Below are 12,352 nucleotides of genomic sequence, written 5' to 3'. Positions count from 1 at the left end.
TAGATAGCGAAGGTTAATATTGGCTAGCCTGTAGAGTTATCGGGAGACCAACTCACAAAAAGCGTTTAATACTGTGCTCAGCACATAGTAAGTGGTCAATACATGTTAATTATTGATATTCTTGTTATTTGTGGTGTGTCTGGGCCGGGAGGGAGGGCTGCAGGGCGCTGTCTATGCACACCTCACAGGTGAGGTCATCCAGCGGGCTGGGGGTGCCGGGCCCCTCGCCGACCCACGCCCAGCCAGGTGCACCCCCGCGAGAGTCCGGTGGCCTCAGGTCCCAGGCCCCTCCCCGCCGGACATTTAAGGAGGGACGCTGGGCGCAGGCGCAGAGAGCGCAAGACCCGCGCCACACGTCGCCAGTCCCAGGCAGCCAGTCGCGCGCGCGCGCGCGCGCGCCCCGCCGCCCGCCTGGCTACAGCCTCGCTGCGCACACACATGGAGGGGAGCGCGAGTCCCCCGGACAAGCCCCGCGCCCGTCCCGCGGCTGCTGTGCTGTGCCGGGGCCCGGTAGAGCCGCTGGTCTTCCTGGCCAACTTTGCCTTGGTCCTGCAGGGCCCGCTCACCACGCAGTATCTGTGGCACCGCTTCAGTGCCGACCTCGGCTACAATGGCACCCGCCAAAGGGGGGGCTGCAGCAACCGCAGCGCGGACCCCACCATGCAGGTAGCGGGGCGGCGAGGAGCCTGGCAGGGAGAGGGCCCTGGGCTGGAGCGTGGCGGCAGCGGAGGGGTGGGGCCTGCATAATGGTAGTAGGGGGTAACTGGAGGGAGGGTGCATTTTGGATGGTGGGCGGGATCAGAGCAAAGCGGCCTGACCGAGAACCTCAGCGTGGGAAATGCGAAAAGTTGAGCTAAAGCCTGGCCTTGCAGTTTAACAAAAGCTGGGGAAAGGAAAGGGAATGGGGCCTTGGTCCATGTCCTTCCTCCTCTTCACTGGCAGATTCTGAAAGTTGTGCTAAGATTCTCTGAGGTTTAGGGCGCCAAAGAAAGTCCTCATCCCTGTAGCTCCCGGGATGGCGAGGATTTGGGGATTGGGCAACCCAGAGTGAGGAACCGCACCCTGGTCATTGTGCCCCTACAGGAAGTGGAGACCCTTACTTCCCACTGGACCCTCTACATGAACGTGGGCGGCTTCCTGGTGGGGCTCTTCTCGTCCACCCTGCTGGGAGCTTGGAGCGACAGTGTGGGCCGCCGCCCGCTGCTAGTGCTGGCCTCGCTGGGCCTGCTGCTCCAGGCCCTAGTGTCCATCTTTGTGGTGCAGCTACAGCTCCACGTCGGCTACTTCGTGTTGGGTCGCATCCTTTGTGCCCTCCTCGGCGACTTCGGTGGCCTTCTGGCTGCTAGCTTTGCGTCCGTGGCAGATGTCAGCTCCAGCCGCAGCCGCACCTTCCGGATGGCCCTGCTGGAAGCCAGCATCGGGGTGGCTGGGATGCTGGCAAGCCTCCTTGGGGGCCACTGGCTCCGGGCCCAGGGTTATGCCAACCCCTTCTGGCTGGCCTTAGCCTTGCTGATAGCCATGACACTCTATGCAGCTTTCTGCTTTGGTGAGACCTTAAAGGAGCCAAAGTCCACCCGGCTCTTCACGTTCCGTCACCACCGATCCATTGTCCAGCTCTATGTGGCTCCAGCCCCAGAGAAGTCCAGGAAGCATTTAGCCCTGTACTCACTGGCCATCTTCGTGGTGATCACTGTGCACTTTGGGGCCCAGGACATCTTGACCCTGTATGAACTGAGCACACCCCTCTGCTGGGACTCCAGACTAATCGGCTATGGTTCTGCAGCTCAGCATCTCCCCTACCTCACCAGCCTGCTGGTCCTGAAGCTCCTGCAGCACTGCCTGGCCGATGCCTGGGTGGCTGAGATCGGCCTGGCCTTCAACATCCTGGGGATGGTGGTCTTTGCCTTTGCCACCATCACGCCTCTCATGTTCACAGGTAAAGTGTGTGGGCTCAGGGACAGCTTGTCCCAGAGGCACTGGGTAAGAACCGGGGGCCAGCCACTCACTGCCCCCAGATGTGGTTCATTCCTGTGTCTTTGGAAACATTGTTATGCCTGCACTGGAGGACAGACAACTAAGAAATCCCTCAAAAATGCCATCTTTGATACACGGAAAATACAGACCTTCAGTAGCTAAAGTAATTAATCCACCATTATCAACCATTAATATTGTTAGTAATCTAGAGCAAAAGACAAAAGTGTGGCTCATACACTAATTGCTTTACCCCTTGGCCTCCCACAGCCTATTCATATGTTCTTAAACAAAGTCCATGCCATTAATGCCTTGGTACTCACTTCTCTGATAAGAATCAAATACTCTTGGTCAGCTTCTTTGGGTTTTTTAAAAACCTGTCTTCTCGGACCACAGATATGAAATTCCTGTTTCAGTTCCTCTTCTCCTCTTCCTCCTTGTCCTTTCCCTCCTTACTTCCTCCCTTTCTTTTTTTGGTAGGAGAGGGTCAACAGGCCAGTAAATGGGGAAGTTAACTTTTTAAAATTTTTATTTGATTGATTTATTTAGAGACAGGGTCTCACTTTGTCACCCAGGCTAGAGTGCAGTGGCATGATCATGGCTCACTGCAGCCTCATCCCCTGGGCCCAAGTGATTCTCCCAACCTGGCCTCTCTAGTAACTGGGACCACTGGCGCACATTACCACACCTTGCTAATTTTTGTATTTTTTTTATAGAGATGGGGTCCTCACCATGTTGCCCAGTCCTGGTCTCTAACTCCTGAGCTCAAGGATCTGCCTGCCTTAGCCTCCCAAAGTGTTGGGATTACAGGCATGAGCCACTGTGCCCAGCTTTAGTTAACTTTTTTTAAAGGGACAGATTTATTTTGATAGAGCCCTAAAACGTGCTGTGTATAGTCAACAATACAATAATCACAGATTTCTTTTTTTTTTTTTTTTTTTTTTTTGAGACGGAGTCTTGCTGTATCGCCCAGGCTGGAGTGCAGTGGCCGGATCTCAGCTCACTGCAAGCTCCGCCTCCCGGGTTTTTACGCCATTCTCCTGCCTCAGCCTCCCGAGTAGCCGGGACTACAGGCGCCCGCCACCTCGCCCAGCTAGTTTTTTGTATTTTTTAGTAGAGACGGGGTTTCGCCGTGTTAGCCAGGATGGTCTCGAACTCCTGACCTCGTGATCCGCCCGTCTCGGCCTCCCAAAGTGCTGGGATTACAGGCTTGAGCCACCGCGCCCGGCCAATAATCACAGATTTCTTAACTCAACTGCTTGTCTGACAATTAAGCCGAAGGGAGCCTTTCCCTCCTGCTGATGGCCCTGGGGGATGCAGAGATGATGAAGATGCTGTCATTGCTCTGGGTCAGGGAGAGGTCTCAACAGAGTGGGATTTGAGGGGCTTGACCCTGGGTGCCTCATCGTATACCGTCTTTGGAGGATCCACTGTCCTGTAGGAGTTTGCAGTTTTGCTGAGGAGTCAGCAATCACAGAGGGAGAGAAATGGTTATGAAGAAAACAGGAAGCCTGTAAGTAACTGAATGCAAAGGGAAAAGGAACTCATATTTGCTGTGTCCCTATGCCGTACTCTTCATAGATGTTACCTTTTTGCCTTATGTATTGGTTCCCTGAGATTGCTGTAATGAAATACCACAAACTTGGGGGCTTAACACAACAGAAATATATTCTCTCACAGTTCTGGAGGCCAGAAGTCCAAAGTCAGTACCACTGGGCTGAACGGAAGGAGTCAGCAGGAAGTGCTCCCTTGCAAGGTGCTGGGAGAGAACGTGTTTCTCTTTTCTTTCAGCTTCTGGGGCTGCTGGCATTCCTTGGCTTGGGGCGGCCATCACCAGTCTCTGCCTCTGTGCTCACATTGCCTCTCCTCCTCTTTGTGCCTTCTCCATTCTGTTGGTGCCAAATCTCCGTCTGCTTTCCTCTTATAAAGATGTGTGATGGCATTTAGGGCCCAACCTGCTAATCCAGGATAACCCCACTCTCTCAGGAGGCTTAACTTCATCACACCTGCATAGACCCATTTTCCAAATAAGGTAGTATTTACAGGTTCCAGGGCTATGAACCTGATGCCATTGGGCACCATTATTCAGCCTCCTATGACTCAGAACCATCCTGTGATGAAGGCCTTATTATCTTCCTCATACAGGGAGTCAGGCTCAGAGAGGTTAAGTACCCCAGGCCACACAGATAGTATGTAATGGCATCAGGTTTTGAATTCAGGGCTGACTCCAAAGTTCATGCTTGTTTTCTGTGCCCTGCCATATCCCTACTAAGTGCCAAATGAATGGGTGATGTCTGCTGTGACCACAAGAGGTTCAGACAAGAAAGCAATCAGTGGGAATTAGCATTCATGAGAGCTAGACGGTGGCCAAGCCCAGACAAGGGCAGTCTCCCTTCCTCCTTGACTACTGTCTCCCTACCCTCACCATCAAGGAAGTTCTTCCTGGGTCTAACCTAAACCCCATATAGGGTATGGATAGGAGATCTGCTGCCTTTCCCTTGGACACCCCTCTCCCCAGCCCTATTTTCCTGATGAGTGTTTATTTCTCCACAGGATATGGGTTGCTCTTCCTGTCATTGGTCATCACACCTGTCATCCGGGCTAAACTCTCCAAGCTGGTGAGAGAGACAGAGCAGGGTGAGTGTCAGGACCCACCTATATCTGGTTCCTCATGGCCAGTGCTGCCCGAAACGGGCTGATGGGCAGCCATGGCTGGGGGAACAGCTTGCCTTCCCGCCTCTCACCCTGGAGAAGTAAGTGGCCAAGACAAACACACTTCTGTGAAATTGCCCACGACAGGCAGAGGATCATGCCGCCTTGGATTTTCAAACCACAGAGCTGGGATCTGCAGTCAGCAGAGCACAGTGATGTTCTTTCTGGATAACCAGAGCAGAGGATTTACTCTCTGCAGACCTCAGCTTTTCCGTCTGTAAGATGGGTGTGATGATGCCAGAGTTCCCTGTTTCTCTGGGGTCAGCGTGTACAAGCCCAGAAGTGAACAACTTTGTGACATGGGTTTCATTTTCCACAGTTGACAGATGAAGAAACAGAGGCCCAGGGGGTTAAATCGGCTCACTCAAGGTTACTCAGTAAATAGTGGAGCTAGGATGCAAACTCACGTCTGTGTTTTAAAGCAGCTGGTCTCAGGATCTGGGTTTTAGTCCGAGCCCTGCCATAGGCCTGTTTCTTCATCTGTGATGTGAGTGGTTTGCTCTTGATGACATCACAGGCCCCTCTAGATGTGACAGAATTTAATCTCAACTTCTGTTGGGTTGTTGCACATTTTGTAAACTGTGGGTCCTCCTGGTGTATCTACACAGAACAGCATCTCCAGCCTCTGGGTCTTCATGCCCCAGTCGGGAAACATTCATCTTTCTCCATCTGTCCTGGAATGAGGATCTGATGATGACAGAGACCCTGGTGCCATACAGAGCCCACTGTGGGTTCTGGTGTCCCCAGAATCCATGTGCCTTCATTCATTCACCTAAACTTTTTTTCCCAGCACTTTCTTTGTGCCCAGAGATGTCAGGGAAACACGAGAAAAGAACAGCCCTTACTAACTAGCTACTTCCAGGGGGCCAGGCCCAGTGACGGGTGATTCCATGTGAACTGAATGTTGCTGACAATCTAGGAAATAGGTATTATCCTTATTTAGCAGGAGGAACAGGAACCCAAAGGATAAAAAGCTATTCAGTGGTGACACAGCTATGAATATTGGAACTGATCAGACCTGCAGTTAATCCCAAACAGATGATTCCAAAGAGGATAAACCAGAAAAAAGCCATTTCCATCAAGCTTTCATCAGACAATATCACACGTACTTTTTTTTTTCATGTGCTATGTTCTGTCAGATCACATGTACTTTTAGTGTGGATTTAACAGCAGCCATTTATTTAGTAGCCCCTCTGTGCCAGCTGCTGTTCACATACAACCTTATTGAATCCTTGTCACAGTACATGATGTAGCAGGATTTACTGGTGAGGAAGGGGAGACACAGGTTAAGTGACTGCTTCCGGTCACACAGCTCTGAGGTGGTGGTGCCAGAATTTGAACATGGCCCTTTCGGACTCCGGAGTATGGTATTTATTTCTTCACAGGTGCTCTCTTTTCTGCTGTGGCCTGTGTGAATAACCTGGCCATGCTGACGGCCTCCGGCATCTTCAACTCACTCTACCCAGCCACTCTGAACTTTATGAAGGGGTTCCCCTTCCTCCTGGGAGCTGGCCTCCTGCTCATCCCGGCCGTTCTGATTGGGTAATGCAGGTCCCTGACCCGTGCTCATAATGGAGCCCTTTCTCATAAAAGTGCCCTCCTCCCAACTAGAAATGGCAGCTTCATTCCTGGAATCCTCCCCCTCTGGGTGTCTTGTCCCAGGTTGCCCCTCTCCTTGCACATGGCTGCCTAATCCTCCAGGAGCCATTTTCCAAGGGCAAGGTGGCAAGCTAGGTGGAGGAAGGATCAGGCTAACATTGCTACTTGGCAAGGCTGTGTTCTCTCTCCCAGTTCCCCTATTTCCCTCCATTCCCATTTTTTAGATGGAACTATGGCAACAGAACTGTGTTAAAGGGAAGGCCAGAGAGCCTTGTCAGCTAGTTGAACTTTTTCCTGTATGATATTAAGAATTTCATGGCTGGGCGTGGGGACTCCTGCCTGTAATCCCGATCCTGTGGCAGGCTGAGGCAGGAGGACCACTTGAGTCCAAGAATTCAAGATCAGCCTGGACAACATAGCAAGACCTTGTCTGTATAAAAAATTTTAAAAATCAGCCAGGCATGGTGGTATGCACCAGTAGTCCCAGCTACTAAGGAGGCTGAGGCAGGAGGATCACTTGAGCCCAGGAGTTCAAGGGTACAGTCAGCTATGATTGTGTCACTGGCCTCCAGCCTGGACAACAGAGCAAAACCCTATCTCTTAAAAAAAAAAAGAAAAGTTATTTTCCAGAGCCATGTCCCTGGACATTGTCCTCTAGCTCTTAGCTTCTCAGCTTGGGGAAGGAGGAGGTTCAGGAGAGCTACCTGGACCAGCCCACCCAAGTAAATCCTGCATCACTTCTCCAGACAAGCCTTGAAGGTACCCCATGTGAAATCCAAACCCTCTCTCTGGTCTCTCACAGGATGCTGGAAAAGGCTGTTCCTCACCCTGAGTTCCAGCAGTTTCCCCAGAGCCCCTGATCTGCCTGGACCAGAAGACAGAGGGCAAGAGGAGCAAAGTGAACACCAAACAACTGAAGGTCTACAGCTGGAGCCCAGCCCACAGCAGCACCAGCAGCTGCTTTCTAAGGGCAGTGCTCTCTTTGGACGAGGTGGTCAAGACAGACCAAGGCACCACCCCATCCATAGCTGAGCCAGCCTCTGACTAGGATCTAGAATCATAACCCACACAGGCCCACTGCAGGACAGGTGGCAGGGGAGCTATTCGGGACAGGAGTCAGTTCTTCCTTTCTGCCATCCATCACTTATAACTCCCCAGACCAGAGGAGAGGTCCTGAGGTGACACTTTAGGGACCAGAGGCAGCACAAGGGCTGGCATCTCTCCTTCCAGCCCAAACTGCACAGTCCCAGGCAGGTTCCTGACATGTGTAGCAGTCACCAGCCACTCCTTAACAATGAATGTGGTACCTGGTTAGTGCCAGCCTTGGGAAGGAGGGAGGGAGGTGAGAGGGGCTTGGTGATCTCCAGAGGAGGAGCGCTGCCTTCACTGTGGTTGGGGAATTGATCCTTGGCTATGGCCTACCCACTCCCTGGGCTGAAGAGTGCCAATCATTATAAATCAGCTTCAGCAAACTGAAACAAACCTTCTGGTGCCGTGGGCTTTGGGGCCCTCTGTTTTCCTGCTCCCAGTCTGCCTGCCATATGTCAGACAACAGAAGCTGCTGGGCTGGGCAGGAGCCCTGAGCTGCTTGGTGGACTGATACCAAGTGGGGCCAGCCAGGGCTTCTACTGACTCGCTGTGCAACCTTAAACAAGCCCCACTAGGAAGGGCTAGATCAGCGATGCCCCGAATTGTTGAATCGTGGTAATCACATTTGGACGGACAAGTTAGGAAACTTGGCTGATGCTCTGAGATCTTTCCCACCTCCTCATACATTCTACAATAAGATGCCTCTCTTCATGGGCCTGGGGAAAGGATGAATGAGTGTGGCTGGACTTTTGACCTTTAATGTCCCTGAGCAGTTCTTGGCCCTTAGGGAGAAGTGGGGGGAGGATCTGGCTGACTCAGCCCCAACCGAGGGGTAGCAGCTGCAGCCCAGCCAAGCAGAACACCCTGGCCCTACAGACCTGTGTCTGAGTAGGCTTTGGAGGAAAGGCCACTTCTGAGTCCTCTATCTCAGGAGAAGCCAGGCCTAGGTGCTTGACCTGGTGATCTGAGCTGTGTTTGTCCTAGTGCGGGTGGCAGTCACCTCTGAGCACACTGGCCTTGGCTTAGGGGAGGCTTGTGACTTCAGCTGTTCCGTCTGGGGCTGGATGCTGGACTCTGATTCCCCCAGAGAGACAGAAGATTGGGCAGAGGTCAACCAGAAGGCCACACAGGGCTGTGGACAGCAGTGGAGGGTATACCAAACAGAAAAAACACAGGAAACTCTCTGAAGCCTGCCCATGGGGACCTCAGGAGGGAGTGGGACTGATTGGAGACAAGAAGCCAGAAATCATCCCCTGGAGACACTCAGACTCTGTATTGTTGTTGACTCTGTCCTGTGAGGGCAGTGTCCAGGCTGCCCTGCTTGTCACGTCCATGCCCTCACCCTGGCCCCAGTGAGCACTTGCGCTGCATGAGGAAAGGAAGATCAGATGGGGTCCAAAGCAAAGCATCGAGGCTGGGACTGGCCAAGACAGACTCTGGCAGGGAGGGGAGTGGAAGGAAGGAGCCCCAAACCTGGAGTGAGAACTTTGACTTTCTGACGATGCGGCTGAGAGCTAGGAGTCGCCTGGCCAGCACAGCCAAGAGTGGGGCTGGGGGCGCAGCCAGCCTTAAGGTGTCAACACCTGGCCCTCACTGGGGAAGAGCCTTCAGCAGTCCCCGTGGCCTGCAGCCTGGGTTTATTGGACGGTACTTTCTTGCCCTCTGAACCCAGTGGAGGAGGGGGCAATGGGACATTCCTGCTCAGTTATTTCAGTATGGCCTCTGGGTCAGCTTTTTGTTGCAAAATCCTATCCCCCGCTGCTAGATTCTTTGAAGCAAGGGAGAAGCAATAGCCCAGCCTCAGAATGATTCTCGGGAGAGCAATTCCACGGCCAGTGGACTGGGTGCCAGGAGGTCTAGGTCTGGATCTGGGGCTGCCACTAATGACAGGAAACTGGGCTTATCTTCAACCTTTCTGAGCCTGTGTCATTATCTGTAAAATGGGGATGATAATACCAGGTAGAGTTGCTCTGACGACTGGAGACCAAGGAGCGGAGTGTGTGGGAAATGGCAAAGATTCGTGAGAGCTTCATGCTTTAGAGATTTGCTACCCTTAACCACCAGCATCAGCTCACCTGGGAATCTGTAAGAAACGCAGAGTCTCAGGCCCCACCCCAGATCTCCTGATTTTAAATCACCTGGGAATCTGTAAGAAACGCAGAGTCTAGGCCCCACCCCAGATCTCCTGATTTTAACAACGTTCCCAGGTGACTTGGATGCATGTTAAAGTTGGAGAAGCTGCCATAGGTGACAACCTTTTGCCTTTTCAGGACTTTGCCTCTTTCCACAGAGCTGCAGGTTCTGTCCAGGCTGCTTTTACTGCCATGGGGGCTGCCTGGTCCCTGAGCAAGCAGTGGGTAGCCCTGGATAGCTGAGGGGCTGGGGTAGCCAGCTGGGCCAGACCAGGAAGGAGCCTGAGGCACAGCACCAAGGCGTGGGGTAGGGTGGGCTTTGAGGCACGGCTTCCCCATGCCCAGACCCAGGCCCAAACAGGAGGCTCCTGTGCACCAGTAAGTGCAGCAAAGCTGGCTGCAGCGACAAGGAAGTCAGAGGGAGGGCCGGTTTACCTCAACCCTCGCCCTGGATGTGGCAAAAGATACCACACTGAAGGAAGCTGTAGGGGATCTGGGACCTAGTCAGGCTGGCTAACGGCACTGAGTGATTACAGGGCAAGGCCACAGAGCGGCAGGAAGTTGTAAGTGCAGGGGCCAGGCACAGTCTGAGTGGAGAGCCATGATCGCACTCATCCCTGGCTGGCTCTTGGGCCCAGGCCCTTGCTCAGACTACAGTGCCCAGGCCTGCCTGGGCATTGCCTTAATTCCTGTCTGAGGCTGCCTTCCTTCATCCTCAAACTGGCTGCTATCAGAGCAGAAGGGAATGCAGAACCACCCCCACCCCAACTCCAATGTTTCCAGAACTGAGCAGGGACCCTCCCCATGACAGACAGATAACCCAATGGCAGGGCATGGGGGAGTTCTAACCTCCCGAGCCCAAGTCTGACTTCCCTTCCCTCTCCAGATACTGAGGAAAGTGGGTTGGAGGTGGGCCATGAGGGTGGGGGACAGGGAGAGGGAGGGCCATTTGCTAAGAAGAGTCCAGGTTGTCTCAGCCCAGGTAGGCCGGTTTGAGGAGCTGTTCCTTCAGAAAGGACGATGGAAGTGGAAGTCACAGCAGGGCTGGGAACTGGGGACTGGTTAGGTCGGACCCATGGGTGCAGCACCCTCCAAACTGGTGTCAGAGCCTGCAGATGAGTCCCGGGAGGAGCGGCCCTGTAGGAAGCGGATGATCTTCTCAATGGTGGCCTCCTGGTATTCGTGGGACCACCTGTGGGCACAGGAGCCATGTGGGTCAGACAGCTGGGCAGAGGGAGCTGCTAGTCAGCTGTTTGCTCACACACTGCCTGTCATGGTGAGCTGTACCCTACCCCCCTGGTCCCAGGGCCCCGGGGCTCACTTAATGCCGTTGAAAGTAAGCACAGCCTGCATGTCCTCAGGCAGGACCTGGGGCTCAGGCCACTCGAAGCCATCAATGACGGGCACAATGTTCTTGCCACAGCTTAAAGCAGTCACAATCTCCTGGAGAAAGAAAGGAAAGGAGGAAGATACTCCTGTATCCATTTAGGGACCCTTGTAGCCAGGCAGGTGCTGGGAGGGCCACTAGCCCGAGGCTGGGTCCAGGGCAGGACACCAGTTCTGAAGTCCACCTTGATGTCTCCCTTAACCCTTGTAGTATAATAAAAAATAAATATTTTGTCTCTGCCCAGGGTTCCTGGCACAGAGCCCCTAAAACCCTTGGAATCTCTTGAGTGATGAGTGTCTTTGTATGCTAAAGAGATGATTTCCCACTGGGGGCCTGGGAGCGCTATGGGGGTAGCCTAGATAGCTTCAGGAAGCGGCTGTGGAACTTTCAGCCCCACCTTCCAACCTCCAGAGGGGTGCTGGAGATTGAGTTCAATCACCAATGGCCAGTGATTTAATCAATCATGCCTACACAATGGAACCTCCATAAAAACCCCTAAACAAGGGGTTTTGAAGAGCCTCCAGGTTGATAAATGGGTGTAGGTGCTGGGAAGGTGGTAGAAGGCATGGCATCCACACCTCTACTCTCCACACATAGAGATCCTATGTATCTCTTCCATTTGGCTATTCTTGAGCTGTGTCCTTTGTAAGTGGAATTTGTAAGTGAAATTAAATAATTCAGCTGGGCATGGTGGGTCACGCCTGTAATCCCAACACTTTGGGAGCCTGAGGCAGGAGGATCACTTGAGCCCAGGATTTTGAGATTAATAATATTATTTATTATTATTATTCAAGCTTTGTTAAATCAAACCTAAAGCTCTTGGAACTTTAAATTATTCTGAGCCTTGACAGGAATTGGTCTATGCAGCCTGAGTCACGAGGCATGCAGCTGCAACTTCCACCTATTTTTTTTTTTTTTTTTTTTACTTCTACCTATTTTTTTTTTTTTTTTTTTTTTTCTGTAATTACTTAGGAAGACCAAATGGCACCAGAGATAAGACCCCCTTAGATCCCCACTCAGATCACCACCCCTCCTCAGGGGGTAATAAAGTCATCTTCCTTGGAATGTAGCAATCTATAGCCAATCAAAGCATTGTAACATATGCACTGGTCTTATATGGAAAATGTTGGAATCCTGCTAAAATTCCTCTGTCTGCCTGTGGAAGTGAAACCTTAACTTCTCCAATTTGGAGTACTCACCCCATTCCTTTGGAGTCAATGCTTCCTGGGTGGCTATTCTCAAACTTTGCACTCAAAGAAACTCTATACTTAGTCTTATTTTCTGAATCTCATTATTTAAGGTTGACATAATAAGCAACTAATAGTAAGTAAAGTGCTTTCCTCAGTTCTGAGTCATTCTAGCAAGTTGAACCTCGGGGTGTCATGGGAACCCCTCAATTTGTAGCCAAATCAAACAGAAATGTGGTAGCCTGGGGACCTGGGCCTCGTGACTGACATTTCAG

The 12,352-nt window shown here is 52.2% G+C and overlaps 2 protein-coding genes across 3 annotated transcripts in view; one reads left to right on the top strand and one right to left on the bottom strand.

Moving 5' to 3' along the window:
* The first annotated feature begins 331 nt into the window (after positions 1-331).
* On the top strand, positions 332-11,168 carry SLC46A1 (solute carrier family 46 member 1). Of its 2 annotated transcripts, XM_008010782.3 has the most exons (5): positions 333-666; positions 1,084-1,936; positions 4,525-4,608; positions 6,069-6,225; positions 7,085-11,168. In XM_008010782.3, exons 1-5 carry the CDS (start codon positions 439-441, stop codon positions 7,140-7,142), a joined length of 1,380 nt encoding a protein of 459 aa, XP_008008973.1. In that variant the 5' UTR covers positions 333-438; the 3' UTR covers positions 7,143-11,168. The 2 variants fall into 2 exon arrangements, with proteins under 2 accessions (XP_008008972.1, XP_008008973.1); XM_008010781.3 differs by lacking the exon at positions 6,069-6,225 and having other exon boundaries at positions 332-666.
* Positions 8,623-12,352, bottom strand: part of SARM1 (sterile alpha and TIR motif containing 1) — a 27,531-nt gene continuing 23,801 nt past the window's right edge. The window contains exons 8-9 of the mRNA XM_008010772.3: positions 10,825-10,946; positions 8,623-10,695 (exon numbers count right to left, since the gene is read on the bottom strand). Of these exons, the coding sequence (XP_008008963.3) occupies positions 10,566-10,695; positions 10,825-10,946 (252 nt within the window). The 3' untranslated portion in view covers positions 8,623-10,565. The remainder of the gene's footprint in view (positions 10,696-10,824; positions 10,947-12,352) is intronic.

This window comes from Chlorocebus sabaeus, chromosome 16 (genome assembly GCF_047675955.1).
Source record: "Chlorocebus sabaeus isolate Y175 chromosome 16, mChlSab1.0.hap1, whole genome shotgun sequence".
Lineage (NCBI taxonomy): Eukaryota > Metazoa > Chordata > Mammalia > Primates > Cercopithecidae > Chlorocebus > Chlorocebus sabaeus.
The sequence above is the reverse complement of the archived record's forward strand: the minus strand, read 5'-3'. Positions and strand labels throughout refer to the sequence as shown.